Source organism: Ranitomeya imitator, chromosome 5 (genome assembly GCF_032444005.1).
Source record: "Ranitomeya imitator isolate aRanImi1 chromosome 5, aRanImi1.pri, whole genome shotgun sequence".
Lineage (NCBI taxonomy): Eukaryota > Metazoa > Chordata > Amphibia > Anura > Dendrobatidae > Ranitomeya > Ranitomeya imitator.
Window position 1 is genome coordinate 481988024 of NC_091286.1, and position 23702 is coordinate 482011725.

A 23702-nucleotide genomic window follows, 5' to 3' on the forward strand; every position below is an offset into this window, starting at 1 on the left:
TGGACTTATTTTCTGCCATAAATGTCTGCCACAATTTTTAGTGCTTGGTGTTGCATGTTAGGCCATGCCCATATTCTGTTTAACCATGCCCCTTTTTTATCAAGGTAGCACCACATTGACAGAAAAGGAAAGAGAACATGTCTAAACACTTAGTAAATGTAGGGCAAGTCATGAAGAACAGTTTTTGGCCAGAGGACAGGCACATTTAGCTTGAGGACAGGCACATTTAACTTTATAAATTTCCACTACATTTTATTTATTATGTCATTAAAGAGGATTTTCAAGACTGGAATATTGATGACTTGTCCTTTAGGACAGGCCATCAACAACTTCTATACAGTAGAGGGGTCCAATACTTAGCACTACCACCGATCAACGGAAGGAGGTCGCATGTTGTGAATTCTGTTGTCGAACTCCCTCCTGTGGTCGTGAATGGTACTTCGGCGAGTTCTGTCCATGGACTCCCTCTGGTGGCTGTGAGTGGAGCTGCTGCTTCTGAGGTTCTTTACACAGGTGACGTGGTTTATCCTTTGGTTGGCTGCTCTATTTAACTCCACTCAGATCGTTACTCCATGCCAGCTGTCAATGTTCCTGCATTGGTTCAGTTCGCTCATGGATCTTTCTGGTGACCTGTCTACTCCAGCAGAAGCTAAGTTCCTGCTTGTTATTATTTGTTCATTGTTTCCTTGTCCAGCTGCATATTATGATTTTACCTTGCTAGCTGGAAGCTCTGAGATGCAGAGTGGCATCTCCGCACCGTTAGTCAGTGTGGAGGTCTTTTTGCACACTCTGCGTGGTCTTTTGTAGTTTTTTGTGCTGATCGCAAAGATACCTTTCCTATCCTCTGTCTGTTTAGTAAGTCTGGCCTCCGTTTGCTGAAACCTGTTTCATTTCTGCATTTGTGACTTTCATCTTTACTCACAGTCAATATATGTGGTGGGCTGCCTTTTCCTTTGAGGAATTTCTCTGAGGCAAGGTAGGCTTTATTTTCTATCTCTAGGGCTAGTTAGCTCTTAGGCTGTGAAGAGGCGTCTAGGGAGAGTCAGGAACGCTCCACGGCTATTTCTAGTTGTGTGATAGGATTAGGGGTTGCGGTCAGCAGAGCTCCCACATCCCAGAGCTTGTCCTGTCTGAGTTTAACTATCAGGTCATGCCGGGTGCTCCTAACCACCAGGTCCATAACAGCCGCAATACTAGGAACAGTCACTACAAAATCTATGGAGGTGTAATAATGAGAAGGGACACTCCTCGAGTGTTGGAAACCCAGTTGAGTGAACTGGCTGAGTGGCTGAACAGTGGAGCTGGTAGGGATCGGATCCCCACAAAAGCCATCAATATTACAGTCTTGAAAAAAGACTTTTAGTTTTATGGTTTATTACTGGTTTATACTATTTTTTTCAGATTGAAGAATAAGTCCTGAGGTAATTAATGGCTATGTTCACACATGACGAATTTCTAGCTTGTCAGTTTCAGATAAATCACACCATACACTTGTGAACTTTGGAAAATCGCAGTAGATTTGCCCCATTCGTCCTTACAATGAAGGCGATTTAAAAGGCTTTTCTGGGATTGCATCACTATCAGATTGGTGTGGGTCCAATTCTTGGCATTTTGTCAGTCAGTTTGAAGGTGCCACCCTTCTTGATCATGGATAACCCCTTTTAGCATAATGGGTGGCAGGGAGTGACGATGTGCATGAAAAGTTGAATGTCTCAAACATCAAATATACCTTAACATTTTTCAGTGGTAATACCACTTTAATGTTTTTGAGTAATACATACATTAGGTAAATCACTACAAATTTTTAGGTCAAATCCTTTATTACATACATGATTAGGAGTTAAATTCTGTATTATAATGATTTTTATCTTTTTCATTGGCTTTTAACCCCTTTCCCAATTTAGACATATGTATATGTCCCTGTGACCTGGGTCATATTGATCTGGGACATATGGATATGTTATGGCAATTTTACATGCACACGGGCTGTGCACGTGCAATCGCCGCTGGGTTTCAGCTAATTCTGACAGCTAAACCCGACACTCAATGCCAGGAGCGGTCCTGCCTTGCTCCCAGCACATTAAGCCCCTAAATGCTGCAATCGAACTCGATCGCAGCATTTGGGGAGCTGGCAGAGGAAACAAAGCCCCTCTTCTCTTGGTTCGGAGATCAGACCTATGAAGCTGTTCCACTAGTTAACCCCTTTGGTGACCACCATAAAAAATAAAATTAAAAACAAGGCAGAAAAAAATGCTTTATCATTGTACTGCCGAACAAAAAGTAGAGTAATAAAGGTATTGACCTGCCCTCTGTCGTATGGCGAGGTGCTGGTGTAACGGGCCATATGACCCTTAGTCCATTCAATGAAAATTCATCCCACACTCTGTATTTTTGTAATGATGCCAAAAATAATATTGATTTGCAGTTCGTGGGAAAAGAAAAAATAGAAATAGGTAAAGCGCTGGAGAAAATTCTAAAGCGACTATACTTGAGTGACATTTTGATCTGTCCCAGGTCTCATTGAATATGTTTTTGGTAATTCCTTAGTCATGCAGATAGATGCAGTTTGTATTGGGCTATTTCCTTGATCGGGTAGTGTGCAAAGTGAGCTGTATGAATTAATTGGGAAGTGTGATTTGTAAATTGAGTTCACTTATGGAAGTTTCTGTTTTTATGGCACCTCAAGGGCTCTGCCAATATGACATTGCACCCTCAAACCATTTCAGCAAAATCTGAACTCCAATGTGGTGCCTCTTCCCGTCTGAATTTTTCAGCGTGCCTTAAAAGTAGTATCCCCCATATATGGGGTATTGACGTAGTCAGGAGAAATTGCACATCAAATTGTATGGAGCAATTTCTACTGATATACTTATGAAAATATGAAATTTGGGGCTAAAATAACATTTTTGTGGGGAAAATTTAATTTTTTTATTTTCACAGCTTAACGTTATAAACTTCTGTGAAGCACCTGGGGCTTTAAGGTGCTCACCACACATCTAAATGCATTCCTTGAGGGGTCTAGGCATGCTAAGGAGAAATTGTTCACCCTTGTGAAAATAGAAAAATTTTGATGTGAAGTAAATTTTTTGTTAAAAAAACTTAAATGTTCATTTTTTTCCACATTCCAAAAATTACTGTAAAGCACATGAAGGGTTAATAAACTTTTTGAAAGTGGTTTTCAGAAGCTTGAGGGGTTTGAGTTTTTTGAATTGTGTCACTATTGGGTATTTTCTATCATATAGACCCCTTAAAGTCACTTAAAAGGTGTGGTGGTCCTTAAAAAAGATGGTTTTTGTAAATTTTGTTGGAAAAAGAAGAAATCACTGGTCAACTATCAACCCTTGTAACTAAAAAAGAATTTCATAAATTGTACTGATGTAAGGAAGACATATGGAAAATATTATTTATTAACTATTCCAAATTTTCGCCAAATTTCCATTCCATTTCACAAATAAACGAAAGTTATATTGAATAAGTTTTACTCCTATCATGAAGTACTTTATGTCACAAAAAACCTTCTTAGAATCAGTGGGATCCATTGAAGCCTTCCTGAGTTATGACCTCATAAAATGATAGTGGTCAGAATTGTAAAAATTGGCCTGGTCATTAACATGCAAACCTCCTTTGTGATAAAGGGGTGAATACTGATGTAACAAACTTTCTTGTACCTCACATACACAAATGTATTTGATTAACAGCAAAAAAAAGCAAATTATTTTCCACCTGAGATATAATATATAATGTCAGATTGGCTGGCAATGTGAATTTTTAATTATATGTAGTAGTGTTATCTTAATATATACTTACCTTGTAATGTCTTCACATCCTGTTCTGTCCAGATGTGTTTGGATCCGAGAATTCCAAGCGGCGGAAGTTCACCAACCGCCATATTGGGACACCCAAGTGATGCGTGCCTCAATATGGAAACTGCTGGTGGTACCAGCCTCTTGCGCTTTACCACCAGCGGAACACAGTTGCACCACACACACACACACACAAACACACTGTATACTCTGTTGTGAATTCTGTGGCCAAGCTCCCTCCTGTGGTCGTGAGTGGTACTTCGGCTGGTTCTGTCTATGAGCTTCCTTTGGTGGATGAGAGTGGTACTGCGGCTTCTGAGTTTCCTTCCTCAGGTGATGAGGTTAAGTCGTTAGGTGCTGCTCTATTTAACTCCACCTAGTGCTTTGATCCTGGCCTCCAGTCAATGTTCTAGTATTGGTCTTGCTTCCTCCTGGATCGTTCCTGTGGCCTTTCTATCCTGCATAAGCTAAGTTTTGCTTGTGTTATTTCTGTTTGTATTTTTTCTGTACAGCTTGCTATATTGGTTTTTCTTGCTTGCTGGAAGCTCTGGGACGCAGAGGGAGCACCTCCGTACCGTTAGTCGGTGCGGAGGGTCTTTTTGCCCCCTCTGCGTGGTTGTTTGTAGGGTTTTGTGTTGACCGCAAAGCAATCTTTCCTATCTTCGGTCTGTTCAGTAAGTTGGGCCTCACTTTGCTAAATCTATTTCATCTCTGCGTTTGTATTTTCATCTCAACTCACAGTCATTATATGTGGGGGGCTGCCTTTTCCTTTGGGGTATTTCTCTGAGGCAAGGTAGGCTTATTTTTTCTTTCTTAGGGCTAGCTAGTTTCTCAGGCTGTGCTCGAGGCGCATAGGTCTGGTCAGGAGCGCTCCACGGCTACCTCTAGTGTGGTTGGATAGGATTAGGGATTGCGGTCAGCAGAGTTCCCACGTCTCAGAGCTCGTCCTATGTTTTTGGTAATTGTCAGGTCACTTTGTGTGCTCTGAACTTCAAGGTCCATTGTGGTTCTGAATCACCTGTTCATGACAGTACTCTGTATGCACCACACACACACTGTATACGCCGTATGCACCACACACGCACCACGCACACTGTATACGCCGTATGCACCACACACACAGTGTATACGCTGTACGCAGCCTCTTGCACGGTACCACCAGCGGAACAGCGTCGCGAACACGCCACCGCTGGGATCAGCTGAATGATTCACTGACCGCCGCCATCTCTGTACAGGAGGAGCGCATGTGCAGTTTTAATGTGACCGCCGCTATCTGTCTGCACAAAGATGGCGGCTGTCTCATTTACTGCATTTGCACGAATTCCACGCAGGCGCAGTGAATCATTCGTCTGATCCCAGTTGCAAATGCGCGACGTGTCTACAGGCAGAGGAAGCCGGTCACATTAAAGGGGTTTTCCCATGAACGAAAGTTCATTTTAAAAATTGCCTGACTGTGTACGAGACCACATGGGGTACACAGGTCAAAGAAGAGATGACATGAGAGGAGAAGACAGCAGATGGGGAGAGAGAAAGCGCACAAGGGTGAGAGAGACAGCGCACAGGGGGAGACAGCTCAAACGGGACAGCACATAAGGGGATAAGACAGCACAGGAAGGAGAAAGACAGCAGGCAAGGGGTAGTACATGGGGTAGACGGGTCAAAGAAAAGAGCACAGATGGGAGAAGTCAGCACATGGGGAAAGAGAGAGTGGATAGGTGGGAGTGAGCACATGGGGGTAGAGATTCTCAATGCTGCAAAGCCTGACCCCATCGTGACATTATCGCCATCCCAATGCGATAGCATCGGACCTCCATCTAGTACAATATAATATTCGCAAATCTTAGTGTCCCATTCTGTTGGCCCTAATTTCTTTCTTTTTTTTTTTTGTCGCTTGTATGCAGAGCAAATGTCAGCATTAGGATGATATCAGAGGGCTGCTTCCCACCATAGACAGTACTAAGTGGCAATTATTTGAATTTTATGGTTGACATTTTAACATTAATAGAATAGAACAAGTCAGCTTGAGGGTGTCCGTGAACACATTCACTAACAGCACAATCTATTCATTGCTAAATTATAGATGTTCGTTCGCAAAGAAGGGAACACTCATATGAGTTCTCAGATGTGGTAATAATTTCATGTTTCTAATGTTATTCTGTGTTTCCATTGTTGTAATTATTCCCAGATGTAATATGTATTTCTTTTGTTAACATCTTGATGAAGGAAGCCATTGATGAACTAATATTACATACAGTATTTTTGTACGGTGTCAGACAGACAATAAAATGTTGAATCATTATGTCAGGAGTTCAAGCTTTTGTTAATAGTATGCGACATGGAGTTCATGTGCGCAATGCTGCAAACATATGGTGATCCAGTCATTTCCATTTAAATGCAACATGAAAATTAAGTCTAATCAATATGAAAAATTAAGAAAAGATAACACGGCACCACTACTGTTTGAAAACCCAAAATCTCCACAGCTACTTGCCGCTGCTGTGCCATATATGCCTGGTAAAAAGACATTCGGGTGCACTGTTTCAGTAATGTATAAGTCCAAAATGAAGAAAAAACAGAAGTGCACTCACCGATTATCATCAGGACCCGTAGAAGCGCGGCAGCGCGAAATGGCCGTCGTCCTTTCTGTCCACGTTCTCCCTGTTGTCACCTGCACATGTTCTAAATAAAGGATTGGTGTTTTTCAGGACCGGTGAGTGCACTTCTGTTTTTTCTTCATTTTGGACTGAAAATTAAGTCTAGCTGTTTCTACAATGCTTGAGCTCTTCTGTGGCTTCAGGTCAATGCCCTTTTTCTACATCTAAGCATGTCAGCTTTTTTTTAAATTTTTAAAAATATACTGTCATGATTTGTTTTTGGAGTCGTGACCGCTCTAGTTCAGCTTTAATTTAAATATTGTTTTTACTTTTGGGCCATCAAAGGTTAATGTCAGTTTCCTTCCTGGCAGCTGCTTTGTTGCTGGTCAGCTGATGTGAGTGGTGACCACTCCCATCATCCTTTAAATAGTCACATGACTCATCAGCTAACTGTTGGTAATAGCGTGTGTCTCGGAAGAACAGCCTTGGAGTTTGGAGGTCTCTGGTGCCAGCGGTGTATCTGCTGCTTTAGTGGAGTTTGGGGTCCTGGTTCCATATCCTCTGCTATGTGGAGCTTTGCAACACAGGCTGGAGCTAAGTTTTGTTGTTCCTTCCCTTGTCTGTCTCATGGTTGTCACTACTCCCTGTGTTGATAACATCTGCAGTGCTGAGGCTAGTGTCCTTGCTGGCAAGTGCACTGTCCAGGTTATAGAGAGGTGACATCTAGAGACTAGGCATGTGACAGCAGCAGGAAGAAGGACCCGCATAGGACTATAAGGAAGCTTAGGGATAGGAACAGGTGCCTTATGCCTCGCTCCGTAATGTTAGGTCCTTCCTCTCTTTTCCATCCTGTTGTTTGCATGTATTGTGCCATCCGCCGGATCCTCCCATCGTGAACATGACATATTAAAAAAAAAAAAAACAATTGTCTCATTTTATTAAACCACCCCTTCTGTTTTAGAGAAGTGACATGGCTACATACCGACATTTGCATAGATAACTGGGTGCAAACTCCTAGAGATTGGTACAGACTTTGCTTTAGTTTATATTTTTGAACTGTGCTATTCTCAGGAGTTGTCACCAATATCACATAGGTGGGAGTACAACAGTTGGCAGCTGCATGATCATCAACTGTTAGCAGGTCTCATGGCGGCTTAAAGTAAGCCATGTAAAACTGGAACATCACATCTCTCTACACCACGCAGTAGTCGTTCTCAAGTACTGTAGCTCTGCTACCATTCACTTCAATGGGAGATGAATGGCAGTACCTGAAAGCAGTTACTGCATAGGATAAGGAGTTGTAAAACTCTGCACAATTTACTTCCAGCCACCATAGAACCTACTGAACGATGATCCTGGTGGTGTCAGTTGTTGAACCAATCTGATGTTACTAACCTGCACAAATAGGCTATACATAATATAGCCCTGGATTTACTTATAATTGTATATAGGAGTGGGATCTAAGCAATACCACTGGTACTGCTGCAGGCCTCACAACTTCATGCTTGCCATTAGACAGTGAGCTCCAGAAGACTTACCATTTGCAACATAAGCATAGCCCCCACTGGCCTGATCGGTGCGTTCTTCAATGCTGCAAGCAGAAGCAACAACCTCTGTAGCATCACAGGATTCCAGGAGCAATGAAGCTGGCTTGATCCAGCAGTTCGACCAGCTTCATATCCACGCTTGCAAGCTATAAATCAAACCGCTTGCAAGTAATGCTCCTTCCCTGGGATATCAGCCACCTTTGAGGTGGCTGGTACCATTGGCAACAAGCAGTCCACTATAATATAAAAACATTCCATCTGTTCTTGAAAATATTTAATAATTAGTTGAGAATCACTAGTTTTAACAAGCACTCTGCAATTTTACCCATTTAGGATTCAAAATTGAGTAATACGTTAATACATGCGGTGTATTGATCACCAGTTTTTAAATACTTCATGCATAATTCTGACTATATCCAACCCAATGACATCTCCATGTGTCCCCCGCTCTCTATGAGGTACAGTGTCCAATCTTCTATCAGGTTTTTGTGCTGGGCCTTACCTGAGCAGAATTCACATCTCTTACTCTATTAAAACATAACCCCCTGTTCTATAGATGCTGTAGAGTGTTATCCAAAACTATGCTTATTAGTAAATCATATCAGTAATATAACCTGTGAAATGAGAACCTTGTTGCAAGTGGTAGATCATGAGTGTCGAATGTAATGGCTGAATGGGATCACTCATGTATTCGTAAACTTGCACCTTGCAGTGTCCTGATAACCGTAGTGACAGAAGGAGGCAATGCGTAATTGTGGAAACTGGACACCTTTCTCTGCTGATTCAATACTTAACATTCTTCTTCATTTCCAATATAGGTAATAACTATTGGAGACCGGAAAGCAGCTTAAGTCTATGTGCAGATGATGCCGTAGTCCAAGATATTGTGGAAAGAGCATGGGCTCAGTCCAACAATTATATCATAGAGCAAAGCCTTACTCCTAGACATGTCACACGCCCTGGGTCCGGTGAGTACTGAACCAAATTAAAACCATTAAGACTTAAAGAACAATATTTTGGGGGGAATTGTAGGCCAAAATACACGAAGATTACGAAAGCAAAAATATGGAATTGGTTCTTGCAAATGAAACACGGAAAGTGTTAACCCTGCTGTTTTGTTCACATTTACTATACACTTGTAGTGTTCCGGGTCACTATGACCCGGCTTATTAAACCTTGATTTTAGACACTCTAACTCCATTTTTTTATACTTTTTGCTTACTAGACTGTTTGTGAACATGTTTGGTAGTAAAAAAAAAAAGAAAAATGAACTAGAAATCTTTTTTTTGTTTTTATTCTGAAAAAACAGATCCATCCAATGAGCAAAACGAAAATAGAAAACTACTCATATTTTGTAAAAAAACAAAACAATCAAATCAAACATTTTGTGATAAAAAATTAAAGATAATAAACATTACAATGTGAATATATTTACATGATCATATAAATTTACGGATTCTTGCATGAAAAACAATACGCATGATTTTTGCATAGAAATGTTTTACAGCCAGAACATGTTATACTCGTCTTGTTGTCACAAGTAGAAGGGCAATAGCTACATCTTTTTCTTTTGATGCCGGAATAGGCCATGGGGGTAGAAGCACACAGCTGCTCTCCAAAGAAACTGAAAGGTAACATGTCTGGGCTAGCATATGTGTACTGATAAAAGCAGAGAAGATAAGAACCCTTCTGAAAACAAGCAGATAAGCCAGGAAGACAGACTTACTTAGCAAAAAAAAATTATTTGCAAGACTTTACAGCTCAGCTTTACAAAAAAAAACGTCTTAGACAGCGCGTTCTGAGCAGTCCGTTCTGCGCATAATATACACGTGTAGTGCACACCTAGTGATCTCTCCGGATGCACTCTACATTTTAGAATAGACTGCGCACCAAAAATAATCAATATAAAGCCATTTTTATGGTGCGCAGATCTCAATGCATACCCCCGGTAGAGCGCGTGTACGACCCCATTGAAATAATTTAGGAAATAAATCAATTGATATACAATAATAGATGCAGTAAATAGACCCAACTGAGGTTATAACGCCTTTATTTCACAGAAAATATGGCCTCACAGCTGTAAAAAACGATGTCGGGTCACTATGACCCGAACACAACAAGTGTAACTTTTTGCATGTAGCAAAAAGTAAACGAAAAAAAAAAAAAATACTCAAAGGTAGGTCCCCCCAAATGAGGAAAAGTCAAGGAATCTCAAGTTTTAGAGACTTACAGAAAAAAATCTACAGGGCTGCAAAAAGTCTGTTCGGGTCACTATGACCCGAACACAACAGCAGGGTTAAGAAAGTAATGCTATAATGTAATAAATCTGATGCTTAACTAATAGGATAATTTTCTGAACTATCATTATATCATATCATACAAGAGATATCAAAACCATCATAGACTAAAATGACATCATAAACTCCTTAGCTGCAGAAAATACCTTATCCCAAGATAATAAGAATGCAGATCCATGTCCTTGTGCCAAACTGTAAAATTCAAATGTAATTATATTTGTTGTTTGCATGTATTGCAACTTTATTTCTTCCTTTATTTTTGTATATTATAGTGATATCTTCAGACTATTACTGTTCTATACACAGGAGTCTCGCAATCACTGTATATCAGTGTTCCCCAAGTCCGGTCCTCAAGAGCCACCAACAGGTCATGTTTTCAGGATTTCCTTAGTATTGCACAGGTGATGGAATTATTGCCTGTGCATGTGATGCAATTATCACCTGTGCAATACTAAGGAAATCCTGAAAACATGACCTGTTGGTGGCTCTTGAGGACTGGACTTGGGGAACACTGCTGTATATGATTGAAATATTTTTACATTAGGATTTTACTTCCATAACCTGTACACACCCTACTGCCTTGATTGATGGGGATGACGCATCCTACGTCATCCACAAAGCTCCTGCAAACTCTCTCCTGCACAGTTAAAACGCTGACCTGCGCAGGTGCATTTTACTGTGCCGTAATATGTTGGGAGAACCTGGTGACAGGTTTCCTTAAGGACCAAGCCACTTTATACAATAATGACTTAGCCTCATTTTTAAAATCTGACTAGTGTCACTTTATGTAGTAATAACTCTGGAATGTTTCAACGGATCCCAGTGAGTCTTAGTTTGACCCGTTTGAGGACGCCCTATTGAGCATCTGTGGGCTTCTTGAAACTGAAGGTGGAGTAGCGCAAGGTCTCTAACATCCATCAGCTCCGTGAATTCGTCATGAAGGAGTGGAAGAACATTTCCGTGAATTCGTCATGAAGGAGTGGAAGAGCATTTCAGTGGCAACCTGTAAAGCTCTAGTGAACTCCATACCGAAGAAAGTTAAGGCAATGTTTTAAAATAATGGTAGCCCCACAAAATATTGGCACTTTGGGCCATTTTCACTTAAGGTACCATCACATTTAGTGACGCTGCAGCGATCTAGACAACGATGCCGATTCCTGCAGCGTCGCTGTGTGGTCGCTGGAGAGCTGTCACACAGACAGCTCTCCAGCGACCAACTATGCGAAGTCCCCTGGTAACCAGGGTAAACCTCGGGTTACTAAGCGCAGGGCCGCGCTTAGTAACCCGATGTTTACCATGGTTACCAGTGTAAATGTAAAAAAACAACAAACACTACATACTTACATTCCGGTGTCTGTCCCCCGGCGCTCTGCTTCCTGCACTGACTGTGAGCGCCGGCTGGCCGTAAAGCAGAGCGGTGACGTCACCGCTGTGCTTTACGGCCAGCCGGCGCTGACAGTGCAGGGAAGCAGAGCGCTGGGGGACAGACACCGGAATGTAAGTATGTAGTTTTTGTTTTTTTTTACATTTACACTGGTAACCAGGGTAAACATCGGGTTACTAAGCGCGGCCCTGCGCTTAGTAACCCGATATTTACCCTGGTTACCAGTGAAGACATCGCTGAATCGGCGTCACACACGCCGATTCAGCGATGTCTGCGGGAGATCCAGCGACGAAATAAAGTTCTGGCCTTTCTGCTCCGACCAAAGATGTCACAGCAGGATCCAGATCGCTGCTGCATGTCAAACACAACGATATCGCTATCCAGGACGCTGCAACGTCACGGATCACTAGCGATATCGTTGGTAAATTGTTCAGTGTGAAGGTACCTTTAGGCATGTACTCACTTTTGTTGCTTGCTGTTTAGACATTAATGGCTGTGTGTGAAGAATTCCTCTATGGGTGAAATGAGCATTTTAAACCCCACAGGCATTTCACAGAATTGAATACCAATGGGCTGGTACATTTTTCCCACTGAAATGCTGTTTTAACCACATGTTTTTAATTTTCAAATGGGCTAATTGGAGAAAATGAACCACAAAGTTTGTTTTGCAATGTCTCCTGAGTTTAACAATGCCCCATGTGTGGTGAAAATCTACTTTTTAGGAGCAATGCAGAGCTCAGAAGGGAAGAAGTGCCATGTCGGAGTACAGATTTCACTGGAATGGTTTGCAGGTCCCATGTCACATTGACAGAGCCCTTGGAGTGTCAGGACAGCAGAAACCCCCCTTAAGTGACCCCATTTACAAACTACACCTCTCAATGAACTCACTTAGCGGTGCAGTAATCACATTGACACCACATGTGTTTTCCCAAATTTTATAAAATTGAGCGGTGAAGAAAAAATACATATTTCCCACTAGATTGTTGTTTTAGACCCGTTTTACATTTTCACAAGGGCATTTGACCCAGTAGTCCCCGGGGTTCCCTCTTCTAATGACATTTTAGGAAATACCAGTGGTGGGCGAAGACTAATGGGTTGAATTCAGTAAATTTCATCACGGCACATTTACAATATGAACATGGAAACACATACCTTTGTCTACAATAGTTATTACCATTTTAGCCATTGCAATCTTAATACATACATTACGTTATTTTTTTCTTGTCCGTATATTAAAATAATTTGGTTTTCTCCGGCACGTTATTATAAAAGCAAAACTTGTACAATAAAACTGTTTTCTTTTATTGAATGTCTGTTTTGATACATACCTGTGGCTGTTATTGCAGAACTAATTACTTTTCATATGCCTATAAAATTTACCCGTTTAGCATTAATATTTATAAGGAGCTGTGATGAGTTTTCAGGCAAGCCTCACCATGGTTTATAGGCTCCTTATTTTCCATTTCAAGGCTGACCTTTGGAAATACTCAAGTGTAATAATTTTATACCTCTGTATACAAAGCACATAATCAGAACAATGCGTTCATATGTATCTGGAGCTGCAGCAGGAGCTAATCATTTTACTTATTCATTTTGATTTAGAAGAATCCAAAATCCTTAGGCTAGATGAAAAAAAATAATAATAATTCTTCCATATCTACTTTCTTTCATGACTTTACTATAGTCGCGTGTCTCAAGGGTTCATTTCTGTATTTAAGGAAACCTCTTGGCTCGTTACCAACATGGGTGACAATTTAACTAAGCCAAAAAGCACACGCACTTTTCCGTGAATGTATTCAGCAAGGTTTAGGCCTTCATTAATCCTTTTGTGAGAACAACAGCCACTGCGTTTTATGTTCTTCAGGCTGTGCTCAGCAAGGCCCTTGTTATATTTAGACTCTTCACATCGCTGCTGTTGTGTTGTGTTCTGTTTGTATACTTAATGTGACATCAAGCCAGGAAAATTAATGTTTTCTTTCCTGTCTTTCTCTAAGATTCAATTTTTCACCTGCATGCCACACAGCTTTGGTAAAACAAATGCTGGTCAAGTGCCATGTGTGGCAGCCTGTTACACTGGCTCGGATAGAAAACAGAAATGAAGCCGTCAGTTTGGTTGGGTTTATATTTTTGGTTGTTGTAGATATTTGTAATGTTTTTCATAATGATTTTTAGGTATTTGACCTTTTTGAGCCCATGGCTTAAAGCTCTTATTTTTCAAGGTGTGTGACTTACACAAAGCATAAGCTGCCACAGTAATGATAAACTAAAAGGCTCAAATGTTATGGTCATTAATAATGGAAAATATGTAGACATTGACTAATAGTATCGCTGCGTTCCTGAACTTTTACTTTTGCTAGCATCAAAATGAATGACTGATTTTAAGCTAGAAGTAGAGAAAATGATGTTTGACCAGTGCGTTAGGCCAGATGCCAATGTAGCGTGCAGCATTTCTAAGATAATTCTTTTACACTATGCACACAAATTGCTGCTTTTGAATCAAAATGTTTTATGTCTCTGACAAATAAAATCATCAAATGTGTCCACAATTTGTTTAACTATTAGATTCATTTGACCGAGTTTGCAGAAATCCACACTCGTGCTGCAGAAACAACCCCATTGATATGCATATTACAGATTTTCTGTTACAAAAACATTTTTAACTCCTGTAAGTATACCCTAACATTAACAATTTGCTAATACAGACTAGTGATGAACGAATATACTCGTTACTCGAGATTTCTCGAGCACGCTCGGGGGTCCTCCGAGTATTTTTTAGTGCTCGGAGATTTAGTTTTTCTTGCCGCAGCTGAATGATTTACATCTCTTAGCCAGCTTGATTACATGTGGGGATTCCCTAGCAACCAGGCAACCCCCACATGTACTTATGCTGGCTAACAGATGTAAACCATTCAGCTGCGGCAAGAAAAACGAAATCTCCGAGCACTAAAAATAACTCGGAGGACCCCCGAGCGTGCTCGAGAAATCTTGAGTAACGAGTATATTCACTCATCACTAATACAGATCGATCAGCAATGATATTAAAACCACTGGCATGATATTAGGCTTCCAGTGTGCCACTGCTCTACCCGTCAAATCATGGACGCCACAAGACCTCTAAGGGTGTCCTAGGCTTTCTGGCAGGAGAACATTTGTCAGAGAATCACACTACTTTGTTGGCTTGCTTTATTGTTATATTACAGTTTAATGCCATCTCTTACCTAAGTAAGCGTCATACTCGCACCGTGCTGTCTAATTGATGTAAAATAAACATAATTCATTAGACCTGGCTACCTTTGTTCATTGAGCCATAGTTCACTTCTTATGCTTTCATTATAGGCATTATCAGCGGTGGACAGGTCTCTGAATGGGAACTTTGTTCGGTCTGCTGCTACGCAGCTCCATACACAGGTCATTACATTGTGCTGTTTTTCTGACCTCTTTCTTTCATAGTCTGTGTCACGATTCCCCTGACCGCTGTCACCAATGGGTCAGGATTCCCACCGTGACCGTCACCCCTACGTCACGGATTGAGGTGACTTCAGGCCCACAGACGGCTATCACATGTGCAGGGGGGCTTATCTTAGTTATCCCTCCACTCCACGATGTGATGAAAAACCACACACAAGGCTATTGGCCTCTTGCTTACAGCAGGAGCTTATTCTAGGTATCCCACTGCTTTCAATATACCACAAACTGCAGGGATTTATGTATATCCCGCTTACAGTTCCACTTAACACTTGCAGCTCTCTGGCGCCCCCTTACTTTCAGGTCAGATTAGGTACTGCACCCTGGGTAATTAGTCGCCAGGAAGGCTGCCTGCTATGTACTGGCTATTGGGCACGCTGCAGCGACGCGGTAAACTACTCCCACTCAGGCAGGAACAATAATTATCAAACCCGCAGTTGCTTCAGCATAATCCAACAGTCAGCGCACTTTCGCTGCCACCAGCTTCGATTAAACGGGTCCGAAGCTAACCCAACACAACAGTAACAGTAGCGTATTTCCCTTCAGAAGACAGGGTAAGTTTAGAGCATGGATGAACGAACTAATATATAATAGTATATTCCATTGAAATTAATTAGGCAGTGCTTTATCAAAAATATTTTATAAAGAAGTTACAAATGAGACAATTGCAAATATGTACAAGGGTAATTATGAAATAAACAGGGTTTAAATGAGAAAAGTAACACTCACATGTTCAACGCATTGCAGGCAACCAGGCTAGGGCAGTTTTTCCCATACGTCCCAGCTCATTTGGACGTGAGCAGGGCTCTTCCAGGACAAGACAAGAAATCAAGCAGCAAGTCACTCCTCAGAGCCTGCCAGACACTTAAAACATTAAGGCTGTGACATCACAGAAAGGCTGGCTTATCCAGACCCTCCTCTCTCTACATTCTGCCTAAACTTTAAACTATTCTCTCTAGTTTCTATAACTTCACTACAAAACACGTCATAGTTCTAACAAACCCATCAATCATCTCGGGTTAACGTGAGCATTCTAATGAGATCAAATATGTCCTATCTGGGATACATATTTACAGAGAAAACCCTACTTCTTTACCAGACGGAGTTAGTAGCCCGAGATTCATGGGATGTGTAGATACACCGAGTGAGACTACGAATATATATTTTCATGTTCCTAGCTTAAATCGTTTGCCTAATATCTAACAAAAACTAAACAAAGAATCTTTCATGGATTCTTGAAGTTTCTACTTCCCTTATAGCTGAACAAGAGCTTACACAGGAAATGCCAGTTGTAAATTCCATGCGGCAATAAAACCTCTCTTCCCCCATACTCTCAGAGAAGGAAAGCCAGGAATTTGCAGCTCAAACTATGCTCCAAGAAGGGGGGCTTAGCCCACTCAGGCTAGCAGGAGAACTACTTATGATATTTCATACCATGTCGTGACACCTCCCCCTTTTGGTGTGCGCTAGGGAGGCAGGACCTGATGGTTCTCCTCCATGCGCACCTCAGCAGGTTCACCCTGGTGGGCCAACCCATCACCATTGCCATGATCTGGCTCCATGGTGCCTTCGCCTACCCGGTTTCCCAGGTAGTGAACCTCCCTCATGCCCATCTGACACTTTCCCGGCTTGATAGTCAGTCCTGCTTGGTGAATTCGCCTGAGCACCTCCTCGAGATGCTGCAGGTGTTCCTTCCAGGAGGGACTGAAGATGGCAATGTTATCCAAGTACGCCACGGCGTACGTCTCCAGTCCCTGAAGCAGGAGGTTGACCATCCGCTGGAAAGTGGCAGGGGCATTCTTCATGCCGAAGGGCATGACCGTGGACTCGTACAGTCCAAAGGGTGTGATAAAGGCGGACTTCTCCTGTGCCTCAGGGCTCAGGGGAATCTGCCAGTATCCTCGACTCAGATCCATTATTGTTAGGTAATTTACGCCAGCTAACTTCTCAAGCAGCTCCTCGATGCGCGGCATGGGGTGCGCGTCAGAGGCTGTAATGGCGTTGAGCCCCCTGTAGTCCACGCAGAACCGTGTGGTCCGGTCCTTCTTTGGCACGAGAACTACAGGTGATGCCCACGCGCTCTTTGACCGTCGAATCACCCCCAGCTGTAACATCTCATCGATCTCTTGGCGCATAATCTGCTGCACCTGGTCAGAGATTCGATAGGGTGTTCGCCGTAGTGGGGCGTGATTCCCGGTGTCCACCTCGTGGACGGCTAACTCAGTCCTCCCAGGTCGGTTAAAGAACACGACCCGGAAGGGTTCCAGTGTGGTCTGCAACTGCAACCGCTGGGGTTCAGTTAACGAGGCGCTTACCTCCACGTCCTCAATGGACCCATTGGCCTCGGCTTGGGCCAGCATGTCCAGGAGGGTGTCTTCCTCACCGTCTTCGGGCAAGCTGCAGACCGGTAGGACGAAAGGTTCACGTTCGTGATGAGCCTTCATCATGTTGACGTGAAAGGCCTTTCGCCTACCCCGAGCGTGGTCAAGCGTGACCACGTAAGTGACCGGGTTGAGCTGTTGGTGGACGACGTACGGGCCCTCCCAGGCTGCCTGAAGCTTATCCGTTGGTACGGGGACCAGCACCCACACCTTTTGACCCACGTGGTAGGTCCGCTCCCGGGCGTTCTGGTCGTACCAGTGCTTCTGATCAGCCTGAGCCTGCGTCATGTTGTCATGCACCAACTGCGTCAAGGTCTGCATCTTGTCACGGAAGCGCATGACATACTCCACTATGGACACTTCAGAAGGGTTCGGCTCCTCTTCCCAGGATTCTCTTACCAACCCAAGGGGTCCCCGGACTCGCCTGCCGTACAGGAGCTCGAAGGGGGAGAACCCCGTCGAGGCCTGCGGAACCTCTCGGTAAGCGAACAGCAGGTGTGGGAGGTACCACTCCCAGTCGCGCCCTTGAGTCTCAACCAGCATGCGTAGCATCTGTTTGAGGGTACCATTGAAGCGTTCACACAGGCCATTGGTCTGTGGGTGATACGCACTCGATACCAGGTGCTTCACCTGCATTCTCTTACAGAGAGCCTCCATTAGGCGAGACATAAATTGGGTCCCTTGATCAGTAAGCATTTCCCTTAGAAATCCTACACGTGAAAAGATGGCCAACAGGGCATCCGCCACCTTATCTGCCCTAGTTGAGGACAGGGCTACTGCCTCTGGGTACCGGGTAGCGTAGTCTACCACAGTAAGGATGTATTGCTTTCCAGAGCTGCTGGGGACGGCCAGCGGGCCCACAATGTCCACCGCGATCCTCTGGAAAGGCTCCTCTATCACTGGCAAAGGGATCAGGGGAGCCTTAAGAGCAGGCCCCGCTTTCCCCACCCTTTGACAGGTGACACAGGAGTGGCAGTAGTTTGACACATCTGTCCCCATCTTAGGCCAATAGAAGTGTTGAGACAGCCGGGCCTTAGTTTTGCTGATTCCCAAGTGTCCAGCTAGCGGGATCTCATGGGCAATCCGCAACAACTCACCCCGGAATTGCTGTGGGACGACCAGCTGTCTTTCCCTCAACCACTCCTTTTGTGATTCTCCGGGTACTGTCTCCCGGTACAACCTACCTTGTTCCCAGAACACCTTCTCCTTATCGGTCTCGGAGAAGCGCGTCCCGGCGAGTTGTCTCAAACTCTCTAGGCTCGCATCTGTGTGCAGAGCGGCCTGAAACTCCTGGCTAGGGGAAGCCAAAAGCGACGTCAGGGTCCCTTCCCCACGGGAACCCTCTTGGACCTGCTCTGGGTCCACCTCTGGTTCAGTCACAGTGATGACTGAGGAGGGTCCGGAAGGCAGACAGTTATCTGCGTTCCGGGCACTCTGACTGCGGGTGACAGCAGCTACGTAGGCTGTCTCCCCGGGGATTTCTACAGGCCCATCAGCCGATGCTGCTATGGGCTCTACCTCCCCATCCACCCCAACACTCCAGGGGCAGTGCTACTTATGGGCCAGTTACCTTCCTCGGTGGCACTGGTCACTTTCATGGCTTCACCTTCCTCACGGTTCCCATGCATCTCCCCATTTCCTGTAGCACCGACACTTGCCCCTGTTAGGGGTTCCTCAGCCGTCTCACTCCGCAGAGCGACGTGGCTGGGCACGCCTGTACCTATGGACACATTAACCTTCACAGAAAAATCATTATCAGGTTCAGCTGGCACAGGTACAACATTTTCACCATCAATCCTAGGGAAAAAATGGTTAATCGATGCATCATTACAAGATAAAGCATGGTCAGGTAACACATGCGATTTCCCATCATCATCATCATCATCAGGGTTAACTTTACCCTTATTACTAGATTGGGGAGGGGTGTCAGGAACGTAGTATGCAAACATCCTCCCCAAATCAGTCCCCAACAAAACATCAGTGGGCAAATTATCAGACAGCCCCACTTCCTTCACCCCGCTCCCAGCACCCCAATCAATAAAAACCCGGGCCATCGGTAAGGGACAGCTGATGCCCCCAATCCCAGTGACAGTTAGGGTTTTCCCCGGAATGATTTCTTCAGGGGCCGCCAGTTCGGGTCGGATGAGGGTTCGTTCAGCCCCGGTGTCCTTGAGGCCTGTAGCAACATGGCCTCCCACAGTGACGTGCTGTATGTTGTCACACACCCTCCCAACCACACCACCCACCAAAAGAACTGCTGCATTAGGCCCTGGGGCCTTGGCTTGGGTGTTCTTCTGCTTGGTTGCGCAGGAGGGACTGATATGACCAGTCTGATGGCAGGTGTAACACGTGCGAGGTTCGGTGGTCGGTCTGGTGCTGTTGGCCACGGGGACAGGACCTCTGGTGTGTTGGCTGGCAGGGGTACTGGCGTTGGTTGCAGGCTTACCCCCTCTCCAGCTGGTGGTGACTGGCTTCCGCACTTCCGATCTGCGGTTGGCCTCATAGGCATCGGCAATCTGCGCTGCTTTCGTCACGTCTTTGGGTTCTCTGTCCATCACGAACTGTCGCACCTCAGCTGGGCAAAGATGAAAGAACTGGTCTTTGATCATCAGGTCTCGCAGCTGTGCAAAGGTAGTCACTGACAGTCCTTGGGTCCACTGGTCAAAGTGGGTCCCCAGTCCATGCACCACATCACTGTAACTGTCGTGTGGGCCACGTTGGAGGGTCCGGAACTTTCTACGGTACACCTCGGGTGTAAGCTGGTACTTGGCTATCAGAGCCTTTTTGATGGCCTCATAGTCACCATCTTGTTCTTGAGGGAGGGCAGCAAACGCCTCCAGAGCTTTACCTCTCAGCCCTGGTGTCAGGTATCGGGCCCATACATCTGTAGGCAGCTGGTACTGCCTGCAGGCTTTCTCAAAGGCCCGCAGAAAAGTGTCCAAGTGTCCGTCCTTCTCCATAACAGGAAAGTGATCAGGCCGGGGCTTCGGTATCTGAGCGCTGCTGGGCTCATGTCTCTGGGCGGTGGAGGGCATCCCCCCCTGCCGGAGCATCTCCAGTTCATGTTCTCGCTGGGCTCGGCGCTCGGCTCTCTCAGCCTCCCGCTCAGCTCGCTCGGCCTCTCGCTCGGCTCGCTCCTGGTATTGCTGGATCAGCTGCAGACGCCTCTCTAGGTCATCTGCGGAGCATTGTTGCAGAGCCAGCTGCAGGAGGAGGTCTGCACCCCCCTGGTTGCCAGTAGGGCCCGTATTCAGTAGTTGGACCTCTGCTGCAGCACCATGTTCGCTTGTGCTGGCTTCTGCGGCCTCTGGGCTCTGTGACCGGGCTTGGTCTGCTTCAAATTGCACCAGTTCAGCGACCATTTGAGTCTTGGTCTTACCCTGGGGGTTCAGGCCATGGCACGTGCATATCCCAGCAAGAAAGTCCTTCTTCTGCTGGTTGTACCAGGCTTCCCCTTTCGCAGCCATGGTTGCCAAATAAAAGATAGGATAGAAAAACGAAGAGAAAGGGAGGGGATAATTACCAGTACGCAATTGTCTCACAACTAAAAAGCACTGAGTTCGTTCTCCAAACTTATTTGCGCAGAGTCCTCGCAAGAACTTTCTGCAAGTTTTTAGTGAGAGGAATGATTACTCAAACCAAATCACTAATGCTCTAAGATATCCCACCGCCTTGCCACCAATTGTCATGATTCCCCTGACCGCTGTCACCAATGGGTCAGGATTCCCACCGTGACCGTCACCCCTACGTCACGGATTGAGGTGACTTCAGGCCAACAGACGGCTATCACATGTGCAGGGGGGCTTATCTTAGTTATCCCTCCACTCCACGATGTGATGAAAAACCACACACAAGGCTATTGGCCTCTTGCTTACAGCAGGGGCTTATTCTAGGTATCCCACTGCTTTCAATATACCACAAACTGCAGGGATTTATGTATATCCCGCTTACAGTTCCACTTAACACTTGCAGCTCTCTGGCGCCCCCTTACTTTCAGGTCAGATTAGGTACTGCACCCTGGGTAATTAGTCGCCAGGAAGGCTGCCTGCTATGTACTGGCTATTGGGCACGCTGCAGCGACGCGGTAAACTACTCCCACTCAGGCAGGAACAATAATTATCAAACCCGCAGTTGCTTCAGCATAATCCAACAGTCAGCGCACTTTCGCTGCCACCAGCTTCGATTAAACGGGTCCGAAGCTAACCCAACACAACAGTAACAGTAGCGTATTTCCCTTCAGAAGACAGGGTAAGTTTAGAGCATGGATAAACGAACTAATATATAATAGTATATTCCATTGAAATTAATTAGGCAGTGCTTTATCAAAAATATTTTATAAAGAAGTTACAAATGAGACAATTGCAAATATGTACAAGGGTAATTATGAAATAAACAGGGTTTAAATGAGAAAAGTAACACTCACATGTTCAACGCATTGCAGGCAACCAGGCTAGGGCAGTTTTTCCCATACGTCCCAGCTCATTTGGACGTGAGCAGGGCTCTTCCAGGACAAGACAAGAAATCAAGCAGCAAGTCACTCCTCAGAGCCTGCCAGACACTTAAAACATTAAGGCTGTGACATCACAGAAAGGCTGGCTTATCCAGACCCTCCTCTCTCTACATTCTGCCTAAACTTTAAACTATTCTCTCTAGTTTCTATAACTTCACTACAAAACACGTCATAGTTCTAACAAACCCATCAATCATCTCGGGTTAACGTGAGCATTCTAATGAGATCAAATATGTCCTATCTGGGATACATATTTACAGAGAAAACCCTACTTCTTTACCAGACGGAGTTAGTAGCCCGAGATTCATGGGATGTGTAGATACACCGAGTGAGACTACGAATATATATTTTCATGTTCCTAGCTTAAATCGTTTGCCTAATATCTAACAAAAACTAAACAAAGAATCTTTCATGGATTCTTGAAGTTTCTACTTCCCTTATAGCTGAACAAGAGCTTACACAGGAAATGCCAGTTGTAAATTCCATGCGGCAATAAAACCTCTCTTCCCCCATACTCTCAGAGAAGGAAAGCCAGGAATTTGCAGCTCAAACTGTGCTCCAAGAAGGGGGGCTTAGCCCACTCAGGCTAACAAGAGAACTACTTATGATATTTCATACCATATCGTGACAGTCTGCAGCAATTTGTGTAGCAGCAGTTTTTTTCTGTGAGATTGGATTAGACGGACTCGCTTGTGTACCCCATTTGCATAAGTGAGTCTCGGACGCTCATGACACTGTCACTAGTTTGCTATATGTCCTTACTTATCCCACTTCTGGTAGATATAAAACATGACATACTAAGAGCATTCTCCATAGTGGGCTGTATTGGAGATGTTTTGATCCAGTCGTCTACCGATTACAACTGAGCTCTTGTCAAAGTCTCTCACACCATTAACCTTGTCCATTATTCCTGCCTCCAACAAATCAACTTTAAGCCTTTCTCAACATGCTGTGTAAATGTATGGCAGAAGTTACATTCATGTGTATGCAGTGACCTAGGGAGTGGCTGCATAAAAGAAATTCATGGAATATGCAAGAACCTTGAGCAATAGTGTGTTCCTCATAAAAGCGTATACACCTTAGTAATGTCTTTGTTTTTGCAAATATGCCGTAATCTTTAACCCCTTCATGACCCAGCCTATTTTGACCTTAAAGACCTTGCCGTTTTTTGCAATTCTGACCAGTGTCCCTTTATGAGGTAATAACTCAGGAACGCTTCAATGGATCCTAGCGGTTCTGAGATTGTTTTTTCGTGACATATTGGGCTTCATGTTAGTGGTAAATTTAGGTCAATAAATTCTGTGTTTATTTGTGATAAAAACGGAAATTTGGCGAAAATCTTGAAAATTTCGCAATTTTCACATTTTTAATTTTTATTCTGTTAAACCAGAGAGTTATGTGACACAAAATAGTTAACAAATAACATTTCCCACACGTCTACTTTACATCAGCACAAGTTTGGAAACAAAATTTTTTTTGCTAGGAAGTTATAAGGGTTAAAATTTGACCAGCAATTTCTCATTTTTACAACGAAATTTACAAAACCATTTTTTTTAGGGACCACCTCACATTTAAAGTCAGTTTGAGGGGTCTATATGGCTGAAAATACCCAAAAGTGACACCATTATAAAAACTGCACCCCTCAAGGTGCACAAAACCACATTCAAGAAGTTTATTAACCCTTCAGGTGCTTCACAGCAGCAGAAGCAACATGGAAGGAA

General features: G+C 44.1%; 1 protein-coding gene across 2 annotated transcripts in view; it reads left to right on the top strand.

Annotated features, from left to right (window-relative positions):
- ZBBX (zinc finger B-box domain containing) overlaps positions 1 to 23702 on the top strand; it is a 357196-nt gene that overhangs the window by 271982 nt on the left and 61512 nt on the right. For both annotated transcript variants that reach the window (XM_069727388.1, XM_069727390.1), the window contains one exon: positions 8763 to 8912. In XM_069727388.1, coding sequence (XP_069583489.1) covers positions 8763 to 8912 — 150 coding nt within the window. The remainder of the gene's footprint in view (positions 1 to 8762; positions 8913 to 23702) is intronic.